The 18,247-nt window shown below is 34.7% G+C and overlaps 2 protein-coding genes across 2 annotated transcripts; one reads left to right on the forward strand and one right to left on the reverse strand.

Moving 5' to 3' along the window:
- Positions 1 to 1,327: 1,327 nt before the first annotated feature.
- Positions 1,328 to 7,536, reverse strand: LOC121749561 (inositol phosphorylceramide glucuronosyltransferase 1-like). Its single transcript, XM_042144131.1, has 10 exons — positions 7,083 to 7,536; positions 6,468 to 6,588; positions 6,104 to 6,289; positions 5,634 to 5,797; positions 4,393 to 4,500; positions 4,171 to 4,308; positions 3,966 to 4,073; positions 2,759 to 3,041; positions 2,544 to 2,667; positions 1,328 to 1,854 (listed from the first exon to the last, which is right to left on the reverse strand). Exons 1-10 carry the CDS (start codon positions 7,323 to 7,325, stop codon positions 1,707 to 1,709), a joined length of 1,623 nt encoding a protein of 540 aa, XP_042000065.1. The 5' UTR covers positions 7,326 to 7,536; the 3' UTR covers positions 1,328 to 1,706.
- Positions 7,537 to 9,537: 2,001 nt separating this feature from the next.
- Positions 9,538 to 10,966, forward strand: LOC121785850. The gene is made up of 4 exons (XM_042184346.1): positions 9,538 to 9,861; positions 9,960 to 10,079; positions 10,170 to 10,398; positions 10,485 to 10,966. The coding sequence occupies exons 1-4, from the start codon at positions 9,538 to 9,540 to the stop codon at positions 10,964 to 10,966; spliced, it is 1,155 nt and encodes a 384-aa protein (XP_042040280.1).
- Positions 10,967 to 18,247: the final 7,281 nt, after the last annotated feature.

Consider the following 18,247-nt stretch of genomic DNA (forward strand, 5'->3'; position numbering starts at 1 on the left):
TTGTTTCCATTTTAGGAAATGTTTCATTTTTATTGGGACAATCCAAAAAAAAAAACGTTTCATTTTTAATGGGACGGAGGGAGTGCTTATTCAGGAGCAAAGTGACGTTGATTCAATCGTACATATCGATAAGTTTTGGCAAAAAGAAAGAAAGAAATGATGTTGGATTTGATACGAATACGAATTAAGGTAATGATATTATTCAAATAAGCCACATGTTATGATATATGACAATTGTCTAACTCTTTTTTTTTCTAATGGAGCAATAATAACATAGTAGGAGTACTATTTTCTACTCATTCGTATATTACTGCCCCTTTTTATATTATTTAATATGATTATTTGATAAGAAAAAATATTGATATTGATAGTGACCCTATAAAACATGGCGGCCTTTCGTTAAATTATTGTGGAGTATCTGTTTCTTGTAGCTCTCCAATATTATGAGTATTGATGTAGTAGTATAATGTTAGCTTGAAGAATCATATCTTTTACACTTTCTTATACTAAAATGATTCCTCAGCTTTAGTTACCTGTATTTAGTTATTTCTCCATATATTGATTTTTTTTCCTATGCGAACAACTTTAGCCATACATCATAGTTGTACACTAGTACTAGTACTAGTACTTACCAACTAGTAGAACGAAAATAAAGAAATAACTAAAATTGGAATAAAACAAAACCTACAATAGTCCCATATCAATCAAGAATTCAGAACCTAGAGATTATTCAAAAATAAAGTAATTAATCACACAAAACTTTTTAGTCCAAAAGTTATGATTCTATTTTGGATAAACGAAGGAGACAAACTAGGCGTGCTGTCACCACAATCAAATAAAAATATAGTCTTATCTACTCGACACTTGTCTAGCAAAGTTTTTGAGTAAATGGATAAACTATGGTATATACGGAGAGATTTAACAACTGTAGAATAAAGAAACCTAGAGACAGAGTCTAGCGAGAAATGTTAACAATCTGTAACAAATTCAAACTACAAAACGGTTCGTAAAAGCAATGGAATGAAGTATTTTATTTCCCCATAAGACAACATAAATATATAGTTATACGGTGAAGTTTCGAACTTGAGGCACTTTTTGATGGTTCATAACTTGTTTCGAACAACAGAAAGAAAAGATGTAGTATTTGAGTAAATATTACTACTAAACAACAATACGAGATACAACAAACAATCTATTTTAATTTATGTCAACCTAGTAATAATGAATTCACAAAACAACAATAATATTTGCAAAACACAATCTATCTCAAACCATATTTGATCATGTACAGCTATCACAAACAAAATGAGATATGACAAGAGACAACTACAAACCCAAAACTGCTAAATACATAAATATTTCACAACACAACGCGAGCATGTGTTTATCATACCAGACGCGATTGGTACCACAGCACAAAGCGAGCGTCCTGTTACCAACATGATACAATACGAGCACAATAAGCCCTACATAGTACGGTAATACAGTACGTCTCATGTGAAACTACAATCCTTGTCAAAGGCAATTAATTCTCCAATGAAAAAAGGTTGTGCAATATACAACTGAAAGAATGTTTTAGCCATAAATTACAGATGATAAACACATAATTATAAAGAGAGAGAGAGAGAGAGATGATGATGATGATGAAGAATAAGAAGACTAGCTAATTGTTGCTAATTAGCTTACAACAAAATTAGTGGGGCAGACTAGCAGATAGAGCAAAAATTGTGGGTGGTCCTGGGTGAATCCCCCCTGTCTTCAATGCCTCTCAGAAATGCTCTCATTGAAAGGTGTTGTGAAGCACATGTCATAAACGATGCCAATACAATGCCTACTGCTACCATCAAACCTAACCTGTACAAGGTATGCATGCATCTATTACGAAATGAAGAAAACTCACACCCTTCACTTGGAAAACATGCAATAGTAGGTTCCATCAAGCTCCTGAAAATATCTCAAGTATTTTTCAAATTTCAACACAAGCTGAATTGACTAAAGTCACAAGCCACAGCACTGTCTTGCATGTAATCCTAGTTTGGTTAGTCCAGCAAGGATGAGTTCTTCGCATCTTTTAGTGATAGCTCAATTCTTGCAAACTATTCTTGTGAATAAAGGAAACAGAGCGAGTTTGTGAACTTCCTTCAACGACACTTCATGGCATCAAGTAGGATTGAGAGAGTCCATTCAATCAACATTTCTACAGAAATGAACTGTTTATTTATGTGTTTATTTTTGTTGCCTTTAAGATGTATCCCACAATTATTATTACCAACCGCATAATTCACCCATCATGGAAAAACGGTGTCATCCATCTTTACTAGTCACTGTTTTATGGGATATATGTTAGAAAATTTCTGACTGTTGCCTCCATAGTCCATCCACCAAGATATACACAGTGATCTATATTTTATCTACAAATTCCAAAAAAAAAAAAATGTTTTTCCCAATATTGTGAATTTGCATGGATACTCTATTTCTTCACAACTTATTTGGTTAGAATAGTGAAAATATATCTAAATGAGCAAGGGGAGGCAATATAATACCTCATAAATAGAGCAGTAATTCCAAGGAAACAAGGTAGCAGAGGAATTGCCAGGGCAAGAGATGCCATCCCTAACCCATAATACCAAGTAGAAACATCGCATGATGACAATTGTCGCACATGACCTAATAAGAAACCAAACATTAACTATTATAATCTGAAGATGCAAGATGCAAACAGGATCGACTATAATAATCTTCCTGAAGTAAAATATACCTTTTCCAGAATCATAATCTGAAGATTCGGGATGTGAAAGGAAAGATGATTGACGGGCCACATGCTTTCCCCATTGACGGATTATGTATAGATAGCTTCCGAACAATAAGAAGAATATTGTGAATGTCCATTCATACACAAGGAGCAAACCAGTCCATGGCATAACTTGTGAAGGCACAATCGAAAATGAAATTGCAAGGGAAACTAGAGCAGCCATAAAGCAAACGACCACCGAGATTGCACCCAGAAAAGTAGGAATTTTGCCCAGAGCTGCATTAGGAATCTGTGTTTCCATATATTATCATAGAAAACATATCAGATCACTGAAAGTTAAAAGGTTGAATATCAGTCTTAAAAGCAATACGAGAATTAGACTAACATGAAACGCATACAACCAACAGCTTGGATCATGTGGATAACTGTAACAAACTATGCATTCTATATGTATTCCTCTTGTAGTTTTTTCATTTCTTTATATTTTTATTTGTATAAAGGAGGATATAAATCTTGACTGAGTTTGATGGAGAAATATGATCCATAAACATTTCATTCTCTAATCATGGATGAGAATGTAGCTCCACGGTCTCCACCTCCATAGCCTGTTTTAAGAACTTTATTTAGCCTCCTATCTCGAAAAGATATGGCCTTGGGGCAGTAATCGTGAATTTATTGAATACATTCCCACTTTCAGTGGGTGGGATTTGGGAAGGCCTCAAGCCTCCCCCAACCCAGAAAGAAAACAATAAAAATGGAGAAAGAATTGAGGAAACTCCTACTCACCTCAACATCAATAGAAGAGCCTAAATAATAGTACTACTATAGTAATCAAATTAATAATATATAAAAAGCTTAAATAAATAAAAACAATTCATTAATTGAATAGTTAAAATAGAACTTGCTTAAGAACCTACTCTAAACCACCCCCACAGTCAAGAGATTGGAGCTCAGACTGAATATGCTATTGAAATTCTCCCAATCCAGATTTATTTGAGAAAAGGATAGGACCAACAGTTCACAGTAATTTTGATGGTCCACTATGCATTTATTTTTCTTTTACTATAAGTGACGTGTTTTTCACAACAGAAATAGGACATGAATATGATAACAACACATTCAGTATCCAACATTCCTGTTTTTCTAATCCAAAGAAAAATTTCATTCATAAGCAATTAATAATTACTCAAAAAAGGTGGCGACCACAGTATACCTGTTGATTTGAGCTGATGGTGGTGGAAGTGACAGAAGAGTAGCCAATTACACCTCCAGATCTTAACTTATAGTACAGGTTTCTGAGATGATCAATCAGTGGTCGTGTCTGCAGTAATATATTAGAGTTACAAACTTAAAATTTCAGCCATAATAATTCTGATAAAGAAGATCTGTACAAAATGAAGAAAACCACAGTTGCTAACCTGTGAGGATGAGCGGTAATAACAGAAACCAAAGAATACAAGTGGAAGCAGAATAAGAAATTTGACTAGAAGATCTTCATTTGGATTTTGACCCCCTCCAGTTCCTGGAAGAGTTTCCTCAAGCTCCACCCGAGCGTTCTGCAGTATCAACAAAAACTATCTCGTCACTCAAAAACAGCGATAACCATTTATGATTTACCGAATGGGAAACAGTATTAGTACCTGCCAGACATCAACAGGTTTAACAAGCCAATGAGTCCACCAGTCCCAAGGTTTAAGGGGACCAAGTGTGTAATGAATAACACGGAGTTCTTTCTCATCTACCATCCACTGGAAAGAAGATTGAGTATTAAAATATGAAAAGTTTCAGTCTTTTAAACAACTTAAGAGACATCAAGGAAACCAGACTCCAGGCAAAACCCAACCATACATGCAACAATATATTACTGCTCTCGATCAATAAATTCATTGATTACACTATTTCTCTTCCTTAAGTATACACTTCTAGTGTCCCCTCAGCACTTAATGTCCAAATATACATAGTTATCTGTCCTCAGATGTCAGGTAGCAAATGCCCAAAAAATTGCCCAAAATTATACCTCAGCCATATGTGGAATTCTAGATTACCACAAAGAACTCATAAAAATTAACTCTCAGACCCAATAACCTTTATCTGCTATCCATCATCAAAATACTTGAAAAGAATATAACCTCCAAATTCTATTTCCTCAATGTAAAATGGATTGAATCCAAAGGTCGTAGGGATTGTAAAATAGTTCAGAATCATTGATTATAAATAAATATCCATCTTGCCATTAAACCTATATTTCAAATTTTATAGTATCTGCAGAAATATTTAAACTTAAGATAAACTCTCAATCCATCCCTCAAAACAGAAAAGTCATACACCCTCCGTCCCCCATTTTTAGTCCACTTTGTATTGGTCACGGATTTTAAGAAATGTAAAGAAAGTGAGTTGAAAAAGTTAGTGGAATGTGGGTCCAATGTTTATATATTAGTTGTATGATAAAATGTGAGTGAAATGAGTTAGTGGAATGTGGGGTCTACTTACCATTTATGGTAAAAAGTGAAAGTGGACAATAAATGGGGGACAGACGAAAATGGCAAAAGTGGACAAAAGATGGGGGACAAGGGAGTACTTCCTTAGAGAGTGGGGAGGAAACAGCAATGGGTAACACAGAGGTCATCCATCGCTGTAGTGTCCCAAAGAGAAAATGGAAAACTAATACTTAAACACAAAGAAAGATGCAAGACCTATGACTCAGAGAGTAGTCACCCCTCAAGCAAGGCTCAAGAAGCAGCTTGTGTTTATAAGCATATATAGTATTTAAATGTTTCCAAACCCTGTTTTAGACATTAAAAAAGTAAGAGAGAGAGAGACAGAGATATATGGCACCGTACGGAAGCATAAGATGCATCTTATAAGAGGTAAAGAATGATACCTTGTTAGCAAGCATGTAAAGACCAACATCTGCATTGTATATAGTAAAAAGTCTCTCCATTTGAGGTATGGGTCTAGACTTTATTTCCTCTGGAGAAGCCTGAGGATCAAATAGGCGTGCATTGGCAAAGTCGGGGAAATATGAGTTCAGAAATCCTTGGTCACCTGCACAGTAAATGATGAGACAAACTAGTAGGAAATGTCAAAGTTAAACATTACCATCAAACTAAACACCGAAAAGGTGTCAAATTAATCCATATGGGGTATATGGTAAAGTTCAACATTTTTCATATGGATGCACAGAAATAACTCATAAGCGTAGCCTGCCATATCAGGTTCCATTTCAATCATGGGGAAGAATAAAATATTAACCTAACATACCATGGAAATGCTAGAAGCAAACCAGGAACGCCCTTCTTCAGAAAAACAAATACAAGCAAATCAGACAAGCATATTATAACTGAGTCATACCTCCAGTGTAAGAGTACATTGTGTTTATTTTGCTCGACATGTCCTTGAATACTTTTTCTGATGGTTCAACCACCATCACTCCAGAATTCAATCTTTCTGAATGCTTTAAGTTGGCACAAAACTTATTACACTTGAAAAGATCTTCAATGTTCTTCACTACGATTGTATCAGCATCAAGGTACACCACTGCCAAAATGTAAAGAGGAAAATGTACAGGATTAACAACAATTGCATCAGATTCTCCGCAACACCAAACTGAATTTCAACCCCAACAGCAGTAAACTCCAGCATAGTTCATTAACTATGAGAATTAGCCAAAATTTCACTATCTACTCTACTCAACCTTGCTAGACAGAAATATCACCTTTTTTGTAGTCAGTCATGTCAAATATTTTAAGCTTCGTATAGACGCCCCAAAATCTTGTTGGGCGTATTTGATTGGGATTTTCCAGTAAACTAATTGTTTTCACAATCCAACCATCAGCCTGCATGATCGAAAAAGAACAACACATGAGATTATCAAAACAGCATTTTTTCTTCAACATCATGCTAGATAGCCAGTATCTCAACAAGCAAACTCAATGTAAGGAATCTCATTTACTTGCTTTCCTGGCATGCAAGAAAGCATATAGATTATCAAATCTTAGAGCTTGATCAATCGAGAGAATAACGCTTAAATACATGCTGGACACGCTCCGAAAAATAACAAAAACCATCGCTGAACTGCAGTCTCCAATTTAGGAAAGCATCTGAGAACTAAAATAAGTAACTTGAGAAATCGTAGAGGCCAGACATAAATATTTCTTCTTTTTGGTAAAAATGAGAAAGAAGGGAAAACAAAAGAAAGTTCAACTTTGAACCAAGCTGTTAGAATCAAATTCCAATCCACCAAAATCAAATTAGCAATACAGCAAGCTCCAATCTAATTCCCTGATCATCCAGAAAAACGAACCGCAGAATCTAGTTTACAAAGACAGACCTGAAGCAGCTTTTTAGCATAGTCGGAAACTCCATCAGAGACCAAAGCAACCATATCTTTGGTAGAACCCGTGTCCCGAATCGACTTCCCCAAGACTCGGACGCCGAGCAGGAATTCATCACCGTAGAGAAGCGTAACGTAAGCTTCATCTGAATTCTGAGATCCCAAAGCTCCATCAAATCCAATCAATATCGATAAAATTAATACCCAACAAATAAACCCTAATCTCCACGTAGTCGACATCGAATTAGTGATGAAGATCTGAGAAAATTTGGGGAGTGAGGGAATATCTCCCGATTTGAAATCAGTGTATTTAACTAAAAAATGTAGCGATTTCGATGGTAGTATTATATTGGTGATGATAATATTCGAACGTTGGCAATTGGCATGGTCTAAGTTGTCGTCTCAGCGTCTGCTCTGTAAATGTTCAAACTTGACAATTTTCGTCAACTCTCACTATCTTCTACGTCGCATATCAAATGGAGACACAACAGATTTTAATTTTGATAACATAATTTCTTCAATTTTCCAATTTATCATGAAAAATCCATCTTAAATTTCTTAATTCTTTTCATCATTTTCTACAAATAATTTATTTGTCATTTTTTTCATCTCAGTAATGAAGAATGATATAATATTGACATCATTATCCATCTTTGGAGTTGAAAGGATAACACAAAGAATGGATATTTGTTATAAAATGATGGAATACCCATTCGGCACACAAAATTGAAATTGAATTGGAGATAGAATTTTATGAAATTTAATTTAAAGTAATTCTATTCCAAATCCTTAATCATGTGTTGGAGTGTGTAGTAGGGTCCGTGCAGTGTGTGTAGAGTGTGTACTGTGCGAAGGTGCCTAATTTTGATAGTAACTATTTATAATTCGAATTATCTACTTTTGATATATAATCCAAATTGTGGAATTAGAAGAAATTGGAATTGTAATTCAATTCCAAATCTAATTTTTTTTGTGGTACCAAACATTGGATTTAGAATTAAAAGCTCAAATTCCAATTCCGCAAACTCAATTTCACAGTATCGAACGAAACCAGGATATTAAAAGGACGAAATTTTGTATTCCTATTCTTTTCCAAGATATATTTACAATTTTGAATATCATATTTTGGCATGCTACATATACTAACAAATAAAATTGAAGAGTTTTGAAAATGAATTTTAATTAAAAATAAATAAATTTAATAAAGGTTCGAGCCCTTTGAAAAGCTTGTGAGATTAGAAATTAATAATGCATTACCATTTTAATATTCTATTAGAAGATACGAATATCACCTCTATTTCAATGAACCTGCTAACGGTCGCAAAAAAAGAGTACTACATACTATTTTCACTTTTTAACTAAAATAAGTGTTGTAAGGTTGTAATCTATGTTCATGTCTATTTATTGACAATAAGGGCTCGTTTGATTAGATGAGTAGAGTAGGAAAAGGATGGAAAATGTTGACGTGGACTTTTCTAACCATCGTTTGTTTGCATTTGTTGTTTTTTATCAAGCCCGTTTGAAAAAACACGGCCCGTTTGAAATTAATGTTAGCTACCCATATTCAGGGCTCGTTTGATTAGATGAGTAGAGTAGGAAAAGGATGGAAAATGCTGACGTGGACCTTTCTAAACATCGTTTGTTTGCATTTGTTGTTTTTTATCAAGCCCGTTTGAAAAAAACACGGCCCGTTTGAAATTAATGTTAGCTACCCATATTCAATTGGTAACTCTAACCCCCAAAAAGAAGGTTTAGTGAGACAGAGTTTCATTGTTTGAAAAAGACTCCCCATCTTCTTCCCCTTTTACCCTCTCTCTCCATCCTCATTGTTGCTCGAAGGCCACTGCAAAAACGCAGCAAATACGCCATAGCTGCAAAGAAAACTCCATACAGGTCAGTAAATCCAACCATTTTTGTTGTTGCGTAGACATTCGAGCTCGACGCTCTCCGTCGTGGGTAGATGGTTGTTGTCTGCAACATCTATGAATGACCCCCAATTTGATTAGACATGCAAATGAGATTAGATTTGAATTATATGGTGTTTTATTTGGTGCAGGTTCTACAGTTCAATTGTAATTAGGATTGTTACTAAATTCTATTATGTTATTCCCGTTTTTGATGTCTATTTGTGATTTGTACATAAAATGAATAATTTTTCCGTTTTCATTAGCAATTTTTTCCGATCTGGTTTGTATCTTGGTTGAATGGGAAAATTTGACTAGTAGGAAGATGTTTTGAAGGTTGATAACTCAGTATGTTTACGTAATGTATGTTCATTAAAGCGGTTTGATTAGTCGCAGTGTATAATATGTGGTAAATTTCATTTTTTAGGACTTCGAATTTTGATGAGAATCTCCCAGTAGATAAAAGGCATAAGCTAACAGTTACAAATGAATGCAAGTAGTTATGCTTAAGTGTTGTTGGTTGCTCTGTGTTGTAGTTGTGTACAGGCATGGATAGGGAAAATAAAAAACGAAAGGAGATTGAAAATGTATTGGTTGTAGTTGAAGATTTGGTCCGTCGGCAGCGCCAACAATCTTTTCTTCTGCTCAGTTTGGCTGAGTATTTTAGTCGGCGGAGGAGTAGTGATGACGAAGATGATACAACCATGGTTACTGACTTGTTGTGGAAGATACCAGAGCAAATTCGGCGTATGGATAGGCTAATACGTTTAACTGACACGGACTGTGTGAACAATCTTCGGATGGACCGTAACTGCTTTGGACGGCTGTGTCTACTACTACGTGAGCGCATGGGTTTGAAAGATCGAAAATTTGTAAGCGTTGAGGAGCAAAAGTATCTATGCTCTTAAGCATCCTCGCTCATCACAAAAAGAATCGGATAATAGGGTTTGAGTATTTGCGATCCGGACAGACTGTTTCTCGATATATTCATGAGGTGTTAAGAGGGGTGATTGGTCTTCATGAGGTATTCATGGCTAAACCCACGCCCATGGACGACGATTGCGACGACCCCCGGTGGAAATGGTTCAAGGTATTTTCATCAAAACGTCACTGAATTTATTTTCCAGAAATGCATTTCATAACTAAATTTAGATTGACTTGGTTGTTCGTATTTTATTAGGGTTGTCTAGGGGCATTGGATGGAACATATATCGATGTCCGTGTTAGTGTTGGTGATGCACCACGGTATAGAACACGAAAGGGCCACATCGCTACTAATACTTTGGCCGTCTGTGATCGTTTTATGCGATTTGTCTATGTCCTAACTGGTTGGGAGGGATCAGCAGGTGACTCTCGTGTTCTACGCGATGCTGTCACACGGGAAGTTGACAAACTACGAGTCCCTAAAGGTACGACATCTATGCTGCACTCTGCGATCTTTATGCGGTAATGGACAATTGTTAGTAACTGATATCTCTCATTTTTTCACGCGCAGGCTGTTATTACTTGTGTGATAATGGATATGCAAACAGCGAAGGATTCCTCACACCATTCAAAGGGGTGCGGTATCACTTGAAGGAGTGGGGACCTTCTGCGCATAAGCCGCAAAACCCTACAGAAATGTTTAACATGAGGCACACCATGGCGCGGAATATCATCGAACGTGCTTTTGCAGTATTGAAGATGAGGTGGGGGATATTACGCAGTGCCAGCTTCTACCCGATCACAACACAAACGCGTCTCATAATGGCATGCTTCATTCTGCACAATTTCATTCGGAGCCAAATGCAAGTTGATCCAGTTGAGTTGGAACTTAGTGATGCAAATGTGAACCTTGAAGACCTTGAAGATATAAATGGGGACATTTCAGCAGGGGCGGAAGGAGATGCTGTGGAGTATGTAGATGCAGTTGAATCTACTCCAGCATGGAACCAGACCAGGACAGAGATAGCCGAGTTTATGTGGAATAATGCGTAGCTTAGCTAGTAGTTTAGTACTACTCTGCAAGGTTGTGCAATTTGTTTTATCTTCAAACCATTAGTACTTGGTAATCGCTGATTACGAGCTTTCATTTCATTATTTTATAAATGACTTTGATGAACCATGTCCATCATTTTCTTGCCTATGTTATTTTTATTTTGATCACTAAAATACAATTATATATAGTTGGAAGTGTTATGCAAATAAGATATACTACCAAAACAGATCTATTTACAGTGCAATAATGGAAAATTATAGTTAAAATTATAGTTGATGATGTGTATAAGATGTAAGGCAAAAATTAAATTCAAGAAGCTTGATGTTTCATAGAGTTAGTTACTTTGTTAGATGAATGTTAATACAAACTTTGAAATTTTTTTAGGGAATGGATGAAAGAATCATTATATATTTTCTGGACATATTGATGAGTGGATCGTACATGTAAGCATAAATTGTAAAGCTATTGAATAGATTTACTACTTTAAAATAAGTAATCTACATAAGCTGAAAAATAATATTATATAATGCAAAATAAGTAATACCATATCTAAACTCACGACTAATCAAATCAAATAATAAAATAAACTAAAACTACAACTAACACAAAATATTATAAGCTGAAAGAAATTGCATATAAGCTGAAAAATGATACTTTAACGTGACAAAATGACATAAAACTGATAAAATGATACTTTTGCCCGATAGAATGATACTTTCAGCCTATAGAATGATACTTTCAGCCGATAAAATGATAGGTATTTTTGGTGTATAAAATGACATTTTTGTTTAATAAAATGATACTTTTACCTTATAAAATGATAATCTAAGCGGATAAAATGACAGTTAGCTTATAAAAATGATAGTTTAGCTGAAGAAATTGCATATAAGCTGAAAAATGATACTTTAACGTGACAAAATGACATAAAACTGATAAAATGATACTTTTGCCCGATAGAATGATACTTTTAGCCTATAGAATGATACTTTCAGCCGATAGAATGATACTTTCAGCCGATAGAATGATAGGTATTTTTGGTGTATAAAATGACATTTTTGTTTAATAAAATGATACTTTTACCTTATAAAATGATAATGTAAGCGGATAAAATGACAGTTAGCTTATAAAAATGATAGTTTGGCTGGAGAAATTGCATATAAGCTGAAAAATGATACTTTAACGTGACATAATGACATAAAACTGATAAAATGATACTTTTGCCCGATAGAATGATACTTTTAGCCTATAGAATGATACTTTCAGCCGATAGAATGATAGGTATTTTTGGTGTATAAAATGACATTTTTGTTTAATAAAATGATACTTTTACCTTATAAAATGATAATCTAAGCGGATAAAATGACAGTTAGCTTATAAAAATGATAGTTTAGCTGGAGAAATTGCATATAAGCTGAAAAATGATACTTTAACGTGACAAAATGACATAAAACTGATAAAATGATACTTTTGCCCGATAGAATGATACTTTCAGCCTATAGAATGATACTTTCAGCCGATAGAATGATAGGTATTTTTGGTGTATAAAATGACATTTTTGTTTAATAAAATGATACTTTTACCTTATAAAATGATAATCTAAGCCGATAAATAGCTTTTTTCATCCTAAACTTCGATTAAAAATGATTTGACAAGTCATACATTACATACAATTAAGTTTCATACATTTCGCCAAAATATCAATGGACTTAGCCATCCAAATGTCCTAATTCAGATCATAGTCATACATTACCACAAAAGCAGCTAAAACCTGGCAACCTGTTCCTCGATTCCTAAACATCTCCCGATGTGCAGGTCACCCCATTCGACTTTTGCCATCCAATTCCTGATGCGGTTTTCGATGACATTTCAATTAGCACCATTTTGTCAATAAATGCTATTGCCTTATTTACGGAGTGAACAGTGCGGGCCTTAATAAAATGCAGGGCCATCCTCATTTATATCAAGACTAGTGAACACCCAAATATGACCATAAATGAAGCATAAACTGTCTATCTCTAAAGTAGTGAACACGTCCTTAGGACGGAGGGTGGAGGACCAAACCCACGGCCATACAAAAAATACAGACACCCCCTTGCCTATAGTTCTATTAGTCTGACATACATGCCTGAACAAAAGAGTAATATGAGTATCCAATAACAAAAGCTAGAGATCGAGGCTATTGCCGAGAGGTTCAGTTATAAGGCTTTTACATACAACCACTTAAATCAATGGATACTTGGAGCTACTAGGCTTTGGAAGTCCACCAAAACCATGTCGTCCCTTTGGTGTGCGATCACTTACCATTTTTTTCCTCAAGGATATGCATGAGGTAGTCGGCCTTCTCATCATCGTCGTATCCCATAAAAAGGTCAAGCCTCTCGGGCTCCTTCACAAGTATGTCGCTAGCAAGGAATTTTTGCTTTCTATCCAAACCTGGGACGGTGCGCAGCAGTGTTGAAACTTCAGTGCGCTTAGCACTTAGGTCAAACTCGTACCCGATACGGGTTGTTAAAGTGTCTAGACGCTGGTTCGTGTCTTCGTTCATCTTTGACATCGCCTCTAAGATTGATTCCAATGCAGACCCTGCCTTCCTTTTACGGTTAGGTTTGTTCGATGTAGTGTGGCTTTTGTAAGAGCTTTCACATCCGGTATCCGGATTGAGGCTTTCTTGGATCTCCTCTTGGGTGTACAAATCCTCCAGATTGACATTGTACACATCAGGATGAGGCTCACGCATGGGAAAAGGAACACCACCAGTTGGTGAAGAGACACCACCAGATGGAGAAGGGGCAGCTCCCATTTTAGCAAAAGCTTGAGTCATGCCCTCGCACCGCAAACCGGCTGCACGATCCTTCCCGTAGATGTACTTCCAGTCATTGTAAAATGGCCAAGACTTATACCTCATGTAGCGTGCATTAGAGTCAGCCTACAAGGTAAAACAACAACTTCAAATTAAAATAGAAAGTGATGGTCAACAATATGTAGAAGAGTTGGGGGGATGGGATCGATTAAACCTTAACGATTTGGTCCCACTGGTCGTCGTTGCATTCTATCTTCCAGTCGCCGTCTGAGTTGAACCCAACACCGATATTCAATGAATTGTAGAATTTCTTCCAAGTGTTGATCTTGGATGAAATATGAGGTTGGGCTCTCACAGTTGTTGTAGGGATTTCTCGACGGACAAATTCTTCAACGCGAGTGAGGAATCCTGCTTGGAACCCATTATCGGCCTTCCAACGGTTAGTCACAAGGTCCTTCAATGCTAGTATGAGGACTTCCTCCTCACGAGGAGACCATGAGCGCCTAGACCTGTCGGGCTTCAGTCCACCAGATTTACCACGAATAACACCACCTTCACAACAATAAAAGGTTCATCAATTACTAATCCTTAAAGTTCATGTTAATTGCAGTGCATAAACTAACCATTTGGGTTGTGGCTTTTTGATTCCGGCAGTATGTGAGAGTCAGACATCATTCACACAAGAATATTTGATCTAAGACTACAAAATCTCCAACAAAAAACAAAAATAATGTGACAAAATTGAAGTAATAGCAGAGGGAGCACAAGGTAATCAGTAGTCGACAATGAATCATAAACGACTTTGGAAGGCGTGACGATTTATGAACATACGCCGGAGCCGACGATGACTGATTAAGCAATACAAAAATGCAACGAGAATTAGTAAGCAAATTTACCTTGGTCGTGTGCCCAGTCAAAGACGTCGGCTTGTGCTCGACGGTAATTATTTGCCGGCCAAGAGGTGTTGGGCGTCTCCTTTTGGCGGGACTGCTAAGCAGATTTTAGAGAAGGCGGTAGTGAAAAATTTGGGGTAGATCCAAATTATAAATGCTACTTTTGATAAAGGGCAAATTGGAAATTAATGTAATGTGTTAGGGATAAATATGTCATGCAAACTAATAAAACATGCTTCCAACTAATCCAACCAAACACTGATGTTGCCTACATGTTCCAACACAACTCAACGAACCAAACTCCATTATGCATAATATACACTACCACAAACATTAATTTAGCAACACAACCCTTCAAAAATTTGTATTTGCTACTGATCTAATCAAACTAACCCTAAGTAAGTAATAAGATAAAATAAATTGGCATATTACATCGCTCTTTGATTTGATAGGTACAGATGTAGAGATGTACTTGAGTTTGCTCTAATATTGTGTAAAAATAGATCACTCATTTCCTTAAAATGCCTCATAAAATGATTATCCAATAATATATAAATAAATATGACTATTATCAAATTGACGTGGGACAAGAATGTGATGGTGTTCAATAGAGAAAAATAAAACACCATTTTCATAATATCAAGCTTTTATAGACAATATAATATAGTACTCCGTAGTAATATTTGTACTATTTCAATGATATTATTATTCCACGAAGATCCAATCAGAATATGTAATAATTGGGCATTATGTTAACCACATTTTATACAGAGAATCAGATTTTATTCACATAAATAAATATATTCTGTTGATTACTTGGAAAAGTATTTGCGATACCTAATCTATCAATATATAAAAGGAGTTTTGGAGAGTTTTAAATAACTATTTTATGCTAAGTGTTGTAAATACAATTAAGAAAATTATTAAATTTTAATTTCAGTAACTGTCATATTTATCATATTATTAAATTACTTATAATAAGCTTTTAGTTATAGAATTATAGAATAAGTAAAATCATTAAATTCCTTGCAAGTTGAACCAATTTAATTTCGGTAGATTTTTCAAAGTAATTGGTATAAATTGATCCGTTTTCCATGATTGAAATTTATTTATTAATTAATAAACGTTTCTAGAGTAATTAGTATGAATTGAACCGTTTTCCATAATTTAAAATTAATTATTTATTAATGGATATCTAAATTTTGCAGTTATTATATTGAAATGTCAAATAAATTATAACCTAGTATTATTTAGTTTATAATAAATGTCATTTAGCACTCTAAAAGTCATTAAAAATATCATACACTACAAAAATCTTCTACAAATACCAATTTCAATAATCATAAAATTTATTCTATCCCTTCTGTGTGTTATATATTCTTTATTAAGCTTCGTAGACTTCTTTGTTGTTTATGTATTTTTATCCTATTCAATCTACATATTAACAAATGGAGAACCTGCACAAGGAGAAGAAGAAAAGAATAGGTGTAACAAGATTACAATAGAATTATAGAGGTGTGTGCTTTTAAATTTGTTTTGAAGCTATAGCTACACTGTTCCAATTTTAAATTTTTTTATTTATAACTATAGCTACACTGTTCCAATTTTGATAATTATCCAGTTTATGAAAATTTTTAGCCAAAGTTTGATTTATGGTTTAGGGCTAGCTTGGTTGATTCGTTGGGTGAAATATGTAAGACAGGTCGTTCTCGTTTGTGGCATAACAGGCCATTTAGATATTATCTTGCACAGCACAGCGCCGCCGGCATGCCATTGTGAAAGATCGGTGGAAGTGTTTTAGGAAAACTCTAAAGCTTCTAACTTTTTATAGTAATATATTAGGTAAAGTATTAAATGCATTGATTGATTAGTATAGTAAAAGATTGTAATTGACTAGTCCTCGCTAATTACGTTCTTTTGAAGATTCTTCATATTGGATTTGATTTTACATTTTAATTGCTTGGCCACATGTTGTATTTTGCCTTTTTTGAGGCTCTATATATTTAGCAACAATTATTTTATGGATTAATACTATACATTTTACAAACGTGAGGCTGTAGCCATATCCTCTGCTCGGCCCTCATTTTCTCACGTAAATTAATTAGCTTCTGCCACATGACAATGTAATCAATCTGCTTTTATAGTGTGCTATATATTTCTTATATTCTTTAATCTCTGACATTAATGACATTTTTTTAATCTTTTAATTATTAGTTTGCTTAGTGTCAAAATGTGTGGTAACAATAGTAGTTCGCTCTTTTTTATTATTATTACAATTTTTATTTGTGGTAATTATTAATTTAATGGTTAATTCTGATGTATTGTAATAAGCAACACATATTAAATTTGTGGCAATTCATGTATTGTGTTTACAAATAATAATTACACTTTATTAATTATATTTGGCATTTGCATTATTAAATTTATTTATTTAATGGCATTTAATTATATATTTTGATTTTGAAAACTGTTATAGGTTAAAAATAATATCGCATGTTAAATGTTTAATATATTTTACACATCCTACTTTATGAAGAGGAAAGTTTGGTGCCATTATTTATCAATTTTATTTATTAATTTATCTATAAAACAAATTCTTCTTGATTATTTTATTTTTGCATTTTCACGACGTTGATGTTTTGAACAATAAAAGTTATGACTTAATTATTTCAGTGTTAATGGTGTTTTAGTATTCCATTGTATAAGTTGTTAATAATGTGTTACTAATATATATGTGGTGGGTTTTCATCTACCAAAAGAAGTCCCTAAGTATAGAAATACAGACCATATATGGGCCGTTAGATTTGGAGATTAATGGCCACGATCTGGAATGACTCCTCGTTTTTGTTGGGTCATAATAAGACGGATTTGTGTCATGTGAGGGGTAAATTAGGAATCAAAAAAACTAGGAACTGTCATTCCGTTTTTTAAGTGCGAATTAATTGGGAGTCATTATTCCACACGCTAAACTCTTCCACTTTCCCTCAAATCTTCTTCTTCTTCTTCTTCCACAAAATCAAGAAAAAGCCTACCTCCACATAAAGCGGCTACTCCACAAAATCGGATACTCCACAAAAACCCTCATCCTAATTTACGATTCTGAAATCGACGAGGATGGTAAACCAAAAGCCTACTTCAACAATGGTCGACACTCGAGCTTCTGGATCGGCAAGGTATGACGGAAAAGGTTAGTAAGATTTCGTACAACGATTGACTTAAAATTGACAAAATCTGGCAAAATTTTCACTTCAATTGGTTAGATGTCACGTAGTGTATCAGAGAACGATGGTGAAGAAGAAGATATCGTCGATCCCAAAAGCACCGAAATGATGTTTTGATTACCACTATTTTAATGAAACGATGTTTAGAGCTTGTAATTCTCATTTTTTAAACCATGTTTATATGTCGGTTGGATGTCATTGTTATTATATATTATTTCATCTGTAAGATGAGATAAACTTCCATAACAATGAGCTTGGAATGTTTTCCTCTTGTTTCTTGTAGACGATAGCCCATGTGATGAGCATTACTCGATACATTGGGTCTTAGTAAATGAATATTTGTGTCATAGCATTGTTAGGTTAATT

The sequence above is a fragment of the Salvia splendens genome, chromosome 1 (genome assembly GCF_004379255.2).
Source record: "Salvia splendens isolate huo1 chromosome 1, SspV2, whole genome shotgun sequence".
NCBI lineage: Eukaryota > Viridiplantae > Streptophyta > Magnoliopsida > Lamiales > Lamiaceae > Salvia > Salvia splendens.

Bases quoted from the DNA above. Each gene is read 5' to 3' on its own strand.
- LOC121749561 (XM_042144131.1), bottom strand. From the start codon at position 7,325: ATGTCGACTACGTGGAGATTAGGGTTTATTTGTTGGGTATTAATTTTA. The intron at 3,042-3,965 runs GTATACTGTGGT...ATGGAAACACAG, and splicing joins CCATCAGCTCAAATCAACAG to ATTCCTAATGCAGCTCTGGG. The intron at 1,855-2,543 runs GTATTATATTGC...TACCTTGTACAG, and splicing joins ATTACTGCTCTATTTATGAG to GTTAGGTTTGATGGTAGCAG.
- LOC121785850 (XM_042184346.1), top strand. From the start codon at position 9,538: ATGGATAGGGAAAATAAAAAACGAAAGGAGATTGAAAATGTATTGGTT. The intron at 10,080-10,169 runs GTATTTTCATCA...GTATTTTATTAG, and splicing joins CCCGGTGGAAATGGTTCAAG to GGTTGTCTAGGGGCATTGGA. The intron at 10,399-10,484 runs GTACGACATCTA...TTTCACGCGCAG, and splicing joins CAAACTACGAGTCCCTAAAG to GCTGTTATTACTTGTGTGAT.